This window comes from Cyprinus carpio, chromosome B3, assembly GCF_018340385.1.
Source record: "Cyprinus carpio isolate SPL01 chromosome B3, ASM1834038v1, whole genome shotgun sequence".
Lineage (NCBI taxonomy): Eukaryota > Metazoa > Chordata > Actinopteri > Cypriniformes > Cyprinidae > Cyprinus > Cyprinus carpio.
In genome coordinates, this window is record NC_056599.1 from 43003189 (window position 1) to 43019094 (window position 15906).

The 15906-nt window shown below is 38.7% G+C and overlaps 2 protein-coding genes and 1 long non-coding RNA gene across 3 annotated transcripts; 2 read left to right on the forward strand and 1 right to left on the reverse strand.

Annotated features, from left to right (window-relative positions):
• Nucleotides 1-2270: 2270 nt before the first annotated feature.
• LOC122136646 lies at nucleotides 2271-4288 on the forward strand. Its single transcript, XM_042721043.1, has 4 exons — nucleotides 2271-2397; nucleotides 2685-2777; nucleotides 2939-3319; nucleotides 3943-4288. The coding sequence occupies exons 1-4, from the start codon at nucleotides 2280-2282 to the stop codon at nucleotides 4125-4127; spliced, it is 777 nt and encodes a 258-aa protein (XP_042576977.1). The 5' UTR covers nucleotides 2271-2279; the 3' UTR covers nucleotides 4128-4288.
• A 685-nt stretch (nucleotides 4289-4973) lies between these two features.
• Nucleotides 4974-8451, forward strand: LOC122136854. The gene is made up of 10 exons (XM_042721439.1): nucleotides 4974-5216; nucleotides 5635-5813; nucleotides 5905-5998; nucleotides 6104-6448; nucleotides 6532-6649; nucleotides 6773-6864; nucleotides 6970-7084; nucleotides 7572-7844; nucleotides 7985-8161; nucleotides 8264-8451. Exons 1-10 carry the CDS (start codon nucleotides 5001-5003, stop codon nucleotides 8449-8451), a joined length of 1797 nt encoding a protein of 598 aa, XP_042577373.1. The 5' UTR covers nucleotides 4974-5000.
• Nucleotides 8452-13546: 5095 nt separating this feature from the next.
• On the reverse strand, nucleotides 13547-15307 carry LOC122136649. The gene is made up of 3 exons (XR_006154289.1): nucleotides 15176-15307; nucleotides 14933-14976; nucleotides 13547-13740 (listed from the first exon to the last, which is right to left on the reverse strand). It is a non-coding gene; the product is annotated as an uncharacterized LOC122136649 (long non-coding RNA).
• Between the last annotated feature and the right edge of the window lie 599 nt (nucleotides 15308-15906).

The following is a 15906-nucleotide window of genomic DNA, read 5'->3' on the forward strand; positions in this document are numbered from 1 at the left end:
ACTACATTATCACTGATACAGTTTATCTGTAAAGCTGCCTTGTAACAATGTGCATTGTGAAAAGTGCTACAAATAAATTTGACTTTGATCTAATTTCATTGTAATAGTAGGCTACTAATATGTTTTAATAATTTTAAGCAATATCATGGAATTAATTTTTTGTAAAATTTCATGAATTTCATGTAACCAGAAAATGTATGGATTATGCAAAGGATGTATGATGCTCAGCAAGGTGCAATACTGTCAACACTAAATGTTCCTGTAACTTGTTTTATTTTAGGTGCACCATCAGTGGACCCATGCTATCCTGATTATGTTCCATCAATCTTCACACACAAAAACACCACTGATGGTTCATGGAATTTGGAGCGATACCAGAGGAGATCATCTGTGGTTGAGCCCATGTATTCAACTTCCATAGAGGTCACACAGACTGACCCTGAAGAACTACTCGTCAAATGTCTGACGCATGGTCAAGGGATCTGGCGTCACTTTTTTGACGCACTGGGTATACCTTTGACGTCTTTTTTCAACGTGGGGGGTAGTCCGATAGACTTCTATGGAACTAAACAGCGTTGAAATTTGACGTCTTGTTTCAGCACACCACACACCCATTGTCTGCCTCGTATGGATCTAGACTACAATAAATAAAAATAAAAAGGAACAGGTTACAAAAAATTATCTATGCCAAGGTGAGTCAAATGGCGGCCCCCAAATGGCGGGTTTTTGATGTTTAAAAAGCCTCGCAATCTGATATCAAAGCGCCCGCAAAGGTTTAGCGCGTTCATCAGCGGTGAGTTTAACAACGCTCACCTGCAGGGACAACGGCATTCAGAGATGAGTTTAAACAACGCTCACCTGCAGGGAAAACGGCATTCAGATGTGAGTTTGACCAAAGCAACGCTCGACTGCAGGTAAAACAGCATTAAAAGGTGAGTTTAACAACGCTCCAAGGCGCGTGCAAGTAAGCAGTTTAAGAGTTTTCTTATCATTGGTAGGACACCGCTTTAACTATAGCATGCTGGATAACGTATTTTTATCAGAGGTTTGTTGATTTTAATAAATGCATATAAATGCTACGATTGTGTTCAATTAATCTTTTTATTATTATTATTATTATTATTATTAAATCCTCTAAATTAATAACGCTGACGTCACCGTATGGGCGATCCCAAGGTCCATTGCGATTTTCCACTCGGTAAGTAAAGTAATGTTAGAAGGCTTAATTAATAAAGATCGATACTATTCTTACATTTACACATCAAAACTGTTGAATCAGGACAAGAAGTTGTGTTTAGGAACTTTACATTTTTTAAGGTGGCCATATCTTATGACGATAAATAATGGAAAACATTCTAAAAAAAATGGCTTTCTGTACCAAATGTGCAGGCTAGCAAAGTTAGCTAATTGAATTCAAGTTAATTTTTTGTCGCATATAATCATGTAAGGTACAATCATAAGAGAATGTAAGATTTTCATAATGAGACATAACGTGTTACAGCAGCTATAATGTATTTCTGCGTTGGGATTCTTCTTGTGGTTGTATGTCGTTGCTCTTTCTTTGCCAAGTGTTTTGTGCCCATTTATATACAGTAAAATTATCACAGGGAAAAGGAAATAAACCAGTTAAAGAAATATTTTTCCTTGTTAGTACAAAAGTAGAATTAATAACTTATAAAACATATTTAAAAAAATGGCACTGATTATCAGCCAAACTGGCATTTTGAATGGTTGGTATCAATATCAGCCATGATTGTAAAGATCAGTCCATCCCTTTTGAGCTATTGTATTGTGAGTTTTCAGGAAACACCCAGCCCTACAGTATTCTGGCCTAATACTATAAGCACCCACAGACCTCCCCGCCACATCCCAAACCATGGGCAAACTTGACCAACATTTTCTCAAGTTCTTAAACCTTTCAGTTTTTCAGTATATATGTATTTGTATGTAGCATGATCTTCAAATCTGAATGTATTATCTTTCCCTTCTCTCAACAGGTCCCCTTGTTCCTTCATCATTTATTTTAAAACTTCTGTTTCATTAAAAAGCAAAAACAAAGGCACTTTTAAGAGCCACGTTTGTCTATTTAATTGTTGTTAGTCCGTCTAGTTCTCCGTGGTTCTTGCTCATTTGCTCTTCCCCCTATCCCTTTAGTGTTGTTTTGTTTGTCCTTGTTCGTCATGAGTGACCATTCCAATTTCGAACAGGTCCTTGATGAGCTTGATGAGCTTGTTGAACATTCTGAATTAAATTATGAACTCCAGGATTTCATTAATAAGATGTCGGGAGAACAGGAGGCAGCACCATCCACCAGCCATCAACCTGTCAGGTGGTTGAAGAGAGACAGTGATGGAAATGTTGTCTATGACAGACCAAGGTCATCCCGAAACCAAATGGGTCAGTTTTATTTTTCAGTTATATTACTTAAAGGAGAACTCCTGTGATTGTTCACATATATCTAAAATGGAGATGTAGATTGTTTTACCTCTTGGGATTGAATACATGAATCAGTCATGTGTCTGGTATGAGATATGCAGTTTTTATGACATACTCACCAAAGGGGTATAGACAACGTAATTGGGCTAATAAAAGTTTGTATCATTGTGTGGAATAAAATGAGCTTGTCAAAATCTTTGGAATTGTAATGCTGTAAAGGTTGATTTAGGTTTTATTTTCTGCTACAGCTAGTCACAGCTACAGTCGTAAGGCTGGTGCTCATCCTAGAATGTTGGACAGCAGCGTTGAGCTAACCAACTACTGTCCTCCTGACACTGTTGGTATGTTCTTTTTTTGTCGCTATCAGTTCATTTTGTTTACAGATTCTAATAATTAGAATGTAAATTACATGTTTTTGCAACAGGATAACCGACAACATCCATGTTACATACTTTGATAGTGTAGAAATTATTTTTTTAAATATGATGTACTATTTTAACAGAGACTTTCCTTGAAGAGCTAAACCACTCACAGGGTGATGACTTGGATGATCAGGAAACGGCACCAGCACCACCACGGGCCTCTTCAGACTGGTCTACTCGAAAAAGTCTCCTCTCAGAGAGGTGGGAGAAAGAAAGAGCCTGTCTGGTGAATACCATGGTAGCACAACAAAATGTGACAACTCAGATCTGCCAACAATGTGGCATCAGTCCAGCTGCTGTCCGTTGTCGTGACTGCAGACCACAACCATTTTTCTGTGCTGATTGTGATGTCAGTATACACCGAAACCACGTATTCCACAACAGGGATGCAACAATAGCTGGATTCTTTCAGCCATTGCCTCCAACAACCTGTGTCGTGGAGAGGGCTCTTTCCCAGTGTGGTAAGCTGTATTTCTTTTTTTTCTTTCTTTTTTTTGAGTGTCCCATTTGGGGCTGCACAATTAATGCAATCACAATTGCAATATGATCCAACGCAACTGCCTAATGGTAAAATCTGCAAATAATCATGCTTAGGTACATTTGTGACATTTGACTTTTATATTCACGTCATCCTCCTTGACTGTGCAACTTCTGGTTGGTGGGTCTGCGTAGTGCGTAAAGGGTACAAAAATTCTGATTGGCGAACTTCAGTCAGTCAGTGGGTGTTAGTCTTGTACACTGGCTGTGCTTACCTATCAGAGGTGGCACAAATTAAAGAGACATTTGGAATATTGAACTAAATCAAATCATTCACATTCAAAAATCATATTGGAAATGGTAATCGCTTTATCTGTCAGAAAAAGCGCAATTATATATTGTGCAGCCCTAGTCCCATTCTCAGTTTATTTAAATAACTTTACAGTATAATAGGCCTCTCAGGAATCTTTTGAGTACTTTCTCTGAAACACACTTTATCTTTAAAGCTTTTCAAATCATTTATTAAAAAAAATGATTACAGAATACTTCCGAGTTAGTACATAGTACGATGCATGTCTTTAATCCCTGCATATGATGTGTCTTTCAGTGTGTATTGTGCCGTTGGAGATGCCCAAAAAAATATGTAGTTGTTCTCCAGGATCGTTGAGTGTCAACACAGGAAAAGTTGTTGCTGTGGTTACAATGAATGGTAAGAATAAGATGAACTTAAGGGAACATTCCAGATCAAGTGGCTCTAGTGTCCATATCACATTCTGGGCAAAGTGCCCATAGGGACCTGGGTTGGACTTTAACCTGATTCCACCCCATAGGGCTCTCCCACTTGCTTCCTGACACTTTCCATTGTCCTATTTGAATAAAAAAAAACTGCTTATTTATTTCTATTCAAACGTTCCCTATAGTGGTCTGCGCTGGGCAGGATTTTCAGTCCTGCACCCCCCCCCCCCCCCCCCTTTCCTGCAATATTCGGTCCCGTTCTGCAATGTGTTGTTTTAGTCCCACTCCCATCCGCATCGATAACCGTATGTGCATCTCCCTCCTGTGAAAGACCACAGGATAGGCAGGAGGGATGTTCAGTTTTGCATTATTTCACGAAAGATGCATTTGACAACTGAGAAAGACTGCCAGATGTCTGATTTTAAGTTTCTTGGTTATGACTGTACTATATGGGTGATTATAATGTAGGCTACTTTTCTTTAGAAATTCAAGAACATCTGAAGTAGCCCAGTGGTGTCCACTTCTTCTGTCATGCTTTCAATTTCAAGTTTCAGATAGAGCAGCGGGAAAGAATTGAAACCACGTAAACAACATTGTCAGTTAGACTGCTTAAACACCTTCTTTTTTTTTATTGCTGCCTAACATATCATCCAGCTGAACTATAATTACATGCACTACTTTCTTATTTGTGTATGTTGTTTTACACAAATATTTAATTTGCGGAAATGCAGTGAATCATCTGTTTCTCCCGCACCAGCAAACACACCTGTCTCATCCCGGCCAGTCCCGCATAGAGCTTTCAAAACCTGTCCCGCGCTGCAGTCTTTTGTGTCGGGACATGCGGGAGGGACCTCTAGTTCCCAATGCATTTGTCAGAGTTGTGCATAATACAATGTGTTCTTGATTTTTCCAGGATGATATGATCTCAGTATGCCTGAGATGAAATGCGAGGCATGCAAAACCACATGGAGCCCTGGAGTGGATGACTTAGTCCGTAATGACTACTGGCCTGCTACCCTTCACTTTTCCACAGTGTACTCTACAGATGTGTTTTATTCATATGAAGAGTTGAAGATGGCAGCACCAGGACTGTCATGCCAAGCATTTTTAAGAATGCTTGATCAACGAACTCTCCGCTTTGGCCGTGTGAGTATTAGTGGTGGGAATCACTAACAACTAGTACTAGTATTAACGTGTATTGTAGAATGACTATGGTGACATTATCAACACATTGATTATTATAATTGGAGCATGTTGATGATATCAAAACACAGTGATTTAGCTATACACGATACATTGACAGAACGTCATCTAATATTCCAAATTTTTGTGTAAAAACTACCGCTCTGTAAAAAAATCTAAATTCGTACACTAAATGTAAAAATTTTTTTGGTTGTGATGTTTTCTGTCCGTGACATACAAAGAGCCAAAAGATTTCCAATGATGCACTGGGCTGAGCAGCTGCCTTTGGAGGCTCGATGGTGGAGGATTTGGCGTCACCTTTGACCTTACTGACTTTAGTTTACTGTGAATTATGTTGGCATGTTTTATTGTTCTGAAACAGATTGGGAAGATCACAGCAGACAGCTTCAGAAAAAGTTTTTTGGAGTGGGAGGCTGTTAGATTTGAGGTGGATAAGATCTGCAGGGAGGAGCATTTTGTCTGCCCTGCATGCACCCCAGACATGCTTGCTGTTTCTGTGGATGGAAATCGCAAGCACTACCGCTTTAAGAATGCAGCAAGGTACTTTCAAAATGTGTGTAATTTGCAGTGTTGTTAAAGTAACCTTGGCTGTGTCATATTGAAGGTCAATGTGTATCTTTCTTTCATTTAGATCTGAAGAAAAAGCCTTATTTGATGGCATCTTCATTGCAAAAGATGATGAAGTAGAGAGATTTGTGGATTACATTCATTCTACCACCAACCATGTAAACTTGTTTTATAATATTTCTAAAAAAAAAAAACACCAATAACATCTCGACATTGTTTGGGTGATTCCTTACTTTTTATAACAACCTTTTTCCATTTTGTAGGTCTCTGGAAGAGGTGTCTGTGGAGGGGAGTGGTCAGCTGCAAGGGAAACGTCTCAGAAATCCTCAAGTAAAATTGATGAGGAGGGACTAGAGCTTGCAGTCTGTCGACATGGAGTTTTTCTCACCGCTCTCAACATGTTCAGGGGAGAAATATATGCTTATCCCCTCTACCTGCAGAACAAGCTGGCAAATACGCCAATAAGCTTTTTTGCCATGGATGTAACCTGCAAGTACTGGCCTTACCTCAACAAAGTCACAAAAAGCTGCCCGGAGCTCCAGCACCTCCTGAGCATGAAACCATTCCTCTCAGTGTTTCATGCCAAAGCCCATGATTTTAAATGCGAGGTAAGAAAACATTACAATGTCATTGACTGTCCCTAAACACCTGCAAAGGAATGTTGGCAGCTTTTAAGTATTTTCTTCAATAGGTTAAATGGAGTGGAGCTTACCAGCAAGGGGCCGGATTGACACTTGGCGAGGAGGTTGAGCAGTGTAACGCCTTCCTCTCTAGGATTGCTGTGACCACGAAGCACATGTCCAAAGCAGGTAAGGTAACCACACACTGCACTAGACTGAAAGTGTTACAAGAAAATTGTAGCCAGTGAGGGACATGTGGTGTTGTGTTTTTTTATTTTATTTTATTTTTTATTTTATTTTTTTTTTTTGTAGGACATACTGACATGCTTACATTGATGGCCATGCGCTGGAATCAGCAAAAGTTTAATAACTTGGCTACTTCACTTGCCTGCCGATATCAGAAGGTAGAGATGAGTATTGTTATTTTCTTATATTGTAAATACCTTCTATTGTATATTTTTGTAGGTATAACATTTTTCTACTTTCGTTTCCTTTTTTTGTTATTTGAAGCCACAAAACGTCTGGAAAGCCAACTTCAGGACCTGGAAAGCATGAGAATCCAGCTGGCAGTGACACAGGTTGAAGTTGAGGGCTGGGTCACTGATATTAAGGAGTGGGCAGAAGGTGAGAGTTATACTATTACTTCAATGTCTCAGTTCTGCAGAATAATGGGAGACATGCTTCTGCAAGTAATTATTGTTTTAAAATGAAATCATACATACACTGTTTTTTTGGTCATGTACTTATGCAATAAAAATGCCAAATTTTAGTATGTACTATACACTATACACACTGGAAATTATGTCAAAACAAAGTACCCTGAAAGTACCTGAATGGTGCACAGTCCAGAAGTTTGGACATTTCTTGCAGTTAGTGGATCCCATCTTGGCTACGTTGTAATTTTCTTTGGTACCCTGTTACATACTTCCTATACACGCTAATAAATATGAAATGATTGAGACTCGCATGTCCTTCCTCTAGGAGCTGTGTTTTTTTTTATAAAGGGGGAAAAAAAAGCAAAGAGGGATCATCCTTATGACTTCATTATAGCGTTTCAGTTACTGCCATGAAAATGTGAAATGTTTACACACACTTTTTTTTTTCTTCTCAGCAACAACATCCCAAAAGAATGCCGATCTTGACGCAGTGATCAATAGAATAGAGGTGCTGGTGGCCAGCATTAAAAGAAGGTCCCAGCGCCTTTACAAAGACACCGATGGCAGCAAAGGTCGGGCCCGGATCCGGCGCAAAATCAGAGAGGAGAAGGCCATTCTTAGCTCTGTTGTTGAAAAATACAACAGTATGGTTCCAGATACAGAAAGAATCGCCTTTGACATCATTCTCTCTGACGAGACAGTTTGGCCATGGCAACTTTCACATGGTGGTATGTACACAAATCTGTTGACAATTTTGTTTAATTCACAGTAGCAAAAAAATAATTATGCCTTATCCCAGATTATCTCAGAAATTCTTTGAAAAATAATCATACTTATAATTGACTTATTTTCCACGACTGTATCCCAGACGCTGTAGATTTGAAAACCAAGAGGAAGGCGTTTGATGTTGTGATGGCTATAAGGAGACTTGAGGAGGAGAAGAAGATTGTTCTTTCTGAGATGGCAAAGCATTGGAAATCTCTCTCCACTCGTGCAGACACACTCAAGGAGATGTCATGCCAGCTTACCAGTGAGGCATTGAAAAGTACACATTAAGTAATGCGTTGAAATACTATACTGTGCATTGGAATTTTTTTTTTCTGATAATGTTTGTTTTACGGTGAGCTGTGGGATCTAAATGAAGAAGGGATCAAGGGTTTCCTCAGCTTAACTTTGAGAAAGAAGCAAGAAGTCACCAGAATGATGAAGCATGCAAGAGACTGTTATTCTAAAGTTTTGACTGGAACAAGTATGGACTTCCAGAATGATTGGGATGGATACGACAGTGACTCTGAATTGTCAGATGAGTTTTATGAGCTCTCAAGTGAGAAATGAGCATTAAGTCATTTTTGTTGCAGAGTTTCCTTTTTATTTTTATTTTGTTTATTTTTTCTCCCACTCTTACAATGCAGCCCTATTTCTGATACCGTAGGGGGTCAGAAATGTTGCTGTGGGGGGCCACCACGGTCAAATCAACATGGAGGAAACACTGTTTGTGTGTCAGATATGCTTGAATAATAGTATTCATCATATCTACATGTGACATTACAACAATAATGAATGTAATTAATTTAAGTAACTGTTTTTCCAATAGTAATCTTCTGTTTATGGTAGAACAAAACTGTGCGGAAAAAGTTTGCAGGAAGGTGTAAATATGTGCATTGTAATAATAATAATAAACATAATTCCACTAATGTCATCTGCTTTGGCAAATCTGAGTTTTCTGACAGTTTTACATTGACACACAAACCCATTTTTTTTCTGAAGTTGGACTCTTGCATCATCTCATGCTACAAATGGTCTCTGAAAGCATCCTTGACAGGACTTTATCAGCTGCTTCTCATGTGCAGTGAAAGTACATAGAGGTTCAACAAATGCAAAAACTGGCCCAAAACTTGAAAATGTGACTTAATTATATACACAATAGTGGTTATTATATACACACAATTAAATTTTTCAGAATTTGGATGTTTAATAGGGAAGCCTCACTGAATTACTTCAAGATTTGCTTTAATAACTACATTTCCTGACTATATGAAAAACCTACAGTTGAGTGTTTAAAAATACAGCCTAATAGCTCGTTTGACTAATTTGCATTTGTTTTTTACTTGTACTGTTTGAAAAACAAAAAATAAACCATACAAACAGAAGCATTTTTTTTTCATACATGTTATTTAATTTTCTAATATTGTGGTTGATAAATATTAATAGCAGAGACTACAGGGGAAAAAAAACATGAGCATATTTATGTGTGAGACTTTGATTTAAAATCACATTAAATTATTCAATTTTTGGCACACTTCTTGCTCAGCCTTCTGCACACAGACACAAGGAAGCAGACAGACTGACTAAAACGACTGTCTGCCAGCTGCCTCACATCACAGAGGTCAGTTAATTCTCAGCACATAGCGACTCTTTCACCTAGATATCACACTATAGAGACTGTGTCTGTTCCCCGAACTAGAAAATACAAAAAAAAACGTCCAACGGAAGTTAAGAGTAACAATTTAATTTAGGTTCAACAAATAAAAAACAAATGCAATACGAATAAACAAATGATAAAGCTTGGCTTACTGAATATCAGATCCCTTTCTACGAAAACACTTTCTGTAAATAATATGATCACTGATCATAATATAGATGTGCTCTGTTTGACAGAAACCTGGCTAAAACCTGATGATTACATTATTTTAAATGAGTCCACCCCCCTAATGCTGGCTTAGTGTGTTGTGCTTGCACAGGGTGTGTGTGATGCGTCACGTGCAGTAGTGCGTAGAAGTACTTGTTGTCAGTGCATGTTGCATGTTGTGTGCTGCATGTTGCTCCTGCCTGCTACTCTCTGCTTTCAGCTACTGCCACCGGCTAGCCCCCCTAGTGGAGGTGAATAAGAGGAGCCGAGTGCGTAAGCCTCCTCCTGCCGGTACACAGCCTCTCTACCACCAAGACTCCTGCAGTGCCTCCACGTGGCCACACACGGATACTGGGTGCCGCGAGACCCCAGGCTAATCTGCAGGGGATCTCGGAGCAGCAGTGGGCCCCAGAGGCACGACGTGCAGGCCCACCGGCGTGTGGATACGCCCTGGCGTCTGCCAACCACTGCCCCCAGCTAGGGGTCAAATAGCATGGGCAGATAGGGCTCATAGCCTTGGATGGAAACCTGTCTAAGAGAAGGTCACTCTGAAATAAAATCGGGACTGTGAGTGAGGAGTGCGCCCCACAGTCCACTATCAGCATAGTAAAGCCAACCATGGAGCACAAAGACATTCCAAATCCTATACTTCCAGCGGCGGGAGTCCGCAGGAACATCGCGGCGGACGGTGGTGCTGGTCCTCCTCCTGGAGGATACCATGACAACTGGACCTTAAACTCTGGGATTGTCCAGAAAGAAGAAAACAAACAACCCCAGGTATTTATTCAATACAGTGACGAAAAATATAGCATCAACAAGAGTTGGTTCAGTTGCTTTGACGCAATCTTTTTTGTTTAAAGTGCTATATAAATAAAGGTGACTTGACTTGGCAACTCACACATCTCATTAAACCATTTCACAAGCTGATGAAAGGGTCGTGACATGGGTCAGAAGATATCAGGATGTCATAAATGTTGAACAATATCAGCTCTGCGCCTATTGGTGTGTATATGGACAATACCCTTGGCTGGAAGGCCATGTTGAAAGTGGGTGTAATCATTTAGAGCAAACACTCATGGTGAATCAGAGGGTTTTATATTATACAAGGCTGCATTACAGGGTATTTTAATATGAAAATTGTGGGAGAGGAATAGAAACAGTGGGCAAGCATAAATAATGGGGTCTGATCCATCTATAGCCAAACACATCATTGGCAAAGGTCTCAACATGCTAAAACATATTTCAACTATAGCCCTATTTGGGATACAGTAGCTCCTGCTTTAAATAATGTTGTTTGAGGCTCCAATAACTTGACCAAGTTGTGTGTTGCTCGTCATCCTTGTGAAACAGGAGCAATAGATTTACTGTGTGACGTGCTTCAGCAGGTTGCCAACTATCACGCACTGGCGTGATCAGCTTGGACTTAAGCGTGAGATTGACCTGAAAGCATAAGTGTCACTCCAGATGCGTAGAGTTGGCAACCCTGGCTTTAGTCTGACTACATATCACTTTGTTTAGGCTGGTTGTAAGTATAGATCAGCATGATGATAAAACAAAAGTGTTTGTGTGAAGCATTGAACTCAAGGCAGATATCCCTCTGGGGACAATAAAGGAGGCTATCAAAATCGCCCATCATCTGCAAACCATGAAATGTAAAAATTTAAACGTTGTAGTAGACAAATTTCAACAGTGGTATAGCCAACACATCATTGGAAAGGTCTAACGGGGATTAACACTCATTCTGAAGAGGATACATTAAGCCTGCTGAAATATTGACCTCTGAACCTTGAAGTGTTCACTTGTCATTCAGCAACAGAAGGTGCTAAACACATAAGACCAGGCTATAGTACTGGGCCTCACTTGTTTATGTTGTTTTGACTTGTAAGTATAGATCAGCTGTATGATAAAATATGTAAGTTGTTGATGGTTGAAGCATTTGAACCACTGTAAGCACTGTCAATATGGTAGTAAAGCTATTTTCACCTATTTAACGATTATTTTTAAATCTGAAGACACCAGTGTGTTCACCATCCCCCAAAATCACAGGGTGTATCCCAAAATTGTACACTTTTGACTTCTAATTATGAAAATCGCCATAATCTGCAAACTACAAAATCCCATAATAGACGCGCCACAAAAACTGTCACAAAGCATGTGCGTTATTTCGGGGGGAGGGGGGGGTGGGGGACATGTTCGACTCCTGTGATTCTGCGAAACTTAGGTCTCTGCAGAGCAAAAGTGGGCGTTTATCACCATGTGGGTATTTTCAAACTGCTGGGTGTTTCTGAATCATGCAATCTAAGTGATCCCCCTTACCCAACCCCACCCCTAAACCTAACGTCACTATTACATAAACCAATCATGTATCATGGTGTAAAAACACCTTGATCTAGTAACTCCCATTACTTTCCTGCAGAGACCTATACTTGGATTCTGCCGTGAATCACTATGGCCGTGAATGGTCTTCATTCCATTTCAAATTGCCGCCGGCCGACGAGCACACAATACATGAGACAAATACATGAAACTGTATTTTATTATTATTGTTATCTGTATTGTTTAAATCTTCAAATACTACGTTAGACAAAAACATTAATATAACGAATATTATGTTGTTGTTGTTGTTGTATGTTATTGTTGTTTTTTTTTTAATTCAAGAAATGTTTTACAATAGTGCAAACACACATTTCTTAGAAAGCTAGAACATTTCCCAAAAAGCATATATTAAACAAATGAAGTCAATTTTGCAATTTTGCTAATATATATATATATATATATATATATTTTACGTCACTTCTGGAGTGTTGTTGCTGGTGACAAAACCAATGAGTGATATATATATATATATATATATATATATATATATATGTGTGTGTGTGTGTGTGTGTGTGTGTGTGTGTGTGTGTGTGTGTGTGTGTGTGTGTGTGAAGCGATACTGGCGTTAAAGACCAGCTGATCGCTGTCCGATTCTGTGAATGAATGCCCGCATTGCATTGTGGAATATAGGCTTTGAATATGTCTAGCTCGGATCATATAATAATATTCTGTATTACAGCATACTGTAATATTTCTCCGGTAATTAGACCAAAATAATATGCAAATAAAGAAATTAATACCATGATAACATCTAAATAAATATTGATAGTTATAGTTTAAAAAATATAAATAAACAACAAAAAAACCCAGCTTCCCTGGCCCATATAGATTGAAATAATAACATTAAAAGTGTAAAAAAAATGTATTGTCTTCTGCTTTTTACTACCCATCCGGGGGTAGACTTGCACACACACATTCAGTGTGTCAAAGTAAATGGAAAAGGCCACTAGTGCAGAAGCCAGGGTTTCATGTGCCTTGCCTTTAGAAGCATTTTTTTAAAAAGCCTTTAGAAACTTTCCTGAATTAAAAAAACCATGCTTTCACATTTTTAGAGGCTTCTGGACCCTCTTGACATCTGGTCTTGGTAAGCCTGTGCATTTATCCACCCCTGCCTACCTCAGCTACCCTTTATACAGAAAATGTATGATTTAGCTGGTGGAATCAACTGTCTCTTCATGGTGTCAGTTAATATGATTGAAAACATGTCCCACCTTCCTACATATTTTGGTGCATCATATTGCAATATATAATTTGATGTGTTGAAGAATATTTCAGTTAATTGGCTAACCCACAAGGTGAATGGAAAGACATAAACAGAAATATAGTAACACTTTGATTTATTTGAACACAGCTTTTAGCAAGAATCAGTAATAAAGAAAAAAACAGCATGACAGCATGTTAGGGTGGAAACCACTTGAAAGTGTGTAACGTGGCTCCTCCTTCTTATCTAAAATCATCACATGCGCAAACAGGATGGCTGTGCCGTAACAGCGAACTCGACAACTCATAGCAGGTATTCAACTCATACTGAATTGTAGATGAATGGGTGACGTCACACATGCTTGACACCTGGTGAGAACTGGCAGGCCGGCTCCCATGTCTCCTCCCAGATTTTTCCACTGTAAGTATCAGTAAAAAAAAAATAATAATAACAACATTAGAACAGTGAAAAAACAGAGGGGCCATTTTAACATAATAGTTTCACAGCATAAATAGTTGTAAAAAATTATTGTACGGCCTTGTATTTGTTTTTATACAAACCTATACATATATACTGTAATGCTTGATGCAATGTAACAGATAAACATCAGCCACTCCGATCTATGAAGTCATAGAAAGGTTAACTAGCCAATAGCCTATATCAGTCAGCAAGGATGATCTTGGCTGATACAGATTTTTGCCAGTATATTGGTGAATGTCTACTTCCTACATATAATCACACAGGGGCTATTATGCATGGTACTGAAAAGAGCAAGTGGCTAAATCCTGTAGAAAATATTTGACACTGCATTTAATCCATCCTATACCAACAGTGTAACAAACAGTGTAATTAATAAACATGTGGGTCTCCAAAATTACAATATTGTGCAATATTTCAAGCAATTTTTGTTGTTTTAATCTTGATGACAGCTGACAGCTCATGAAAACCAAAAATCATCATCAAATCACTATATTATAATAAAGAGGAATACAGAAATGTCGACCTTTTGAAAATAAATTTACAAATCTGACTTATCAAAAATTTTAATGCATACATTCTACTTGTTCTGGCTGCTTTTGCACAAATGACTGCATCAATGTGGTGTGGACGCCATCAGTGTATGGCATTGCTGAGGTGTTATGGAAGCCCATGTTGCTTTGATAGTGACTTTGAGGTTGTCTTTAATGTTGGGTTTGGTTTATATCATTGTCCTCCCTATGGGGTTCAGGTGAGACGAGTTAAGCACAGCAATACCATACTAAGCAAATCAGTTACTAGAAGTTTTGGCACTGTGGCAGGGGCAGAGTCCTACTGGAAAAGGAAATCAGCATATACATAAAGCTCGTCAGTAGATGGAACCATGCTCTAAAATCTCCAGGTAGAAGGCTGCATTGACTCTGGACTTAAAATATAGTGGACTTGACATTTCTCTCAACGCTGCTTGTTGGTTGCAAAACTTTGAGACCCACCTGTACATTTACACAGGTGTGCTATAATATACATTCCGACCTTATGTTCCAACCTTTATCCACCACCTATGAGATGGTTAAAAGTGGAAACAGAAAGGATATGTATGAAGGCAATATAAACCAATATAAAGCAGTACATACCATGCAGAGCAAGGTAACCATTTCACCCTTACTTCTGCTTGCCCCTGCAGAAAGACACAAACATATAATCAGGTTTTGAATTTCATAATTTTTGGGGCAAGGCCACTTGGCTTTCATTTGAACTTAAATGGACTCAAATTACCACTTGCTTAAATGTTTAGTATTTTGGATCTGTGAAATGCCAGATGAGCAACAGACAATGGAGAGATGTTGAGACAGCCCAATGAAAACTATATTTCTTACCTCATTTATCCTTCTTCCTGTTATGGAGTCGTATTTGAAAACTTTTTGCCTACTGCATTTCCGGCAACCTTAAATGACAAAAAATAAATATATTAATTAACCATGAGTGTCAAAAAACATTTAAAAAAAAAACTTTCTTAACTAAGATTCATAAAACCCTGGGGAACAACATTAACCATTGTCCTTGAACTTTGAATATTATATTAAGGGCCATTCACACCAAGAACGATAACTATAAAAAAAGATATTGTTCTTGTTAATATGATAAACTATAATGATAACTACATGGAGAACAATATCGTTGGGGATCGCTTTTAAATCGATTTTGAGAACAATAAAAAGCTAACAGCCAGTAAGAACCCATCACATTTTAGCCATCACATTTATTAACACAAGGTGAGACTTTGCTTATCGTTGGTCAGTCTGGATGCTTTTAACGTTATGGTTATGGTAATAGTTATCGTTCCTGGAATGAACTGCTCTTTAGTCATCAAATTCAGTGATTTCATAGCCGAAATGTAGACTTATTATCATATAGCCTAGCCTAAAGGTTATTGAAGCAGACTTGAGAACAGTGGTGGGGGTGGGGGGAGGGGATAAGCTACCTGGGCTGCCCACTGATTTGTGTGTGTGTGTATTCATCTCTACTCAAGTGTGTATTGCCAATTGCTTGACTCCTAGAGTGCGTGTTCAGTACTGAAAGGTGTGTATGCAAGGACAAACTTCTTTGT

Coding starts and splice junctions, on each gene's coding strand:
- LOC122136646 (XM_042721043.1), top strand. CDS start 2,280: ATGTCGGGAGAACAGGAGGCAGCACCATCCACCAGCCATCAACCTGTC. Junction 2,778..2,938: donor CTGTCCTCCTGACACTGTTG/GTATGTTCTTTT, acceptor CTATTTTAACAG/AGACTTTCCTTGAAGAGCTA. Junction 3,320..3,942: donor GAGGGCTCTTTCCCAGTGTG/GTAAGCTGTATT, acceptor TGTGTCTTTCAG/TGTGTATTGTGCCGTTGGAG.
- LOC122136854 (XM_042721439.1), top strand. CDS start 5,001: ATGCCTGAGATGAAATGCGAGGCATGCAAAACCACATGGAGCCCTGGA. Junction 5,217..5,634: donor GAACTCTCCGCTTTGGCCGT/GTGAGTATTAGT, acceptor GTTCTGAAACAG/ATTGGGAAGATCACAGCAGA. Junction 8,162..8,263: donor TACCAGTGAGGCATTGAAAA/GTACACATTAAG, acceptor TAAATGAAGAAG/GGATCAAGGGTTTCCTCAGC.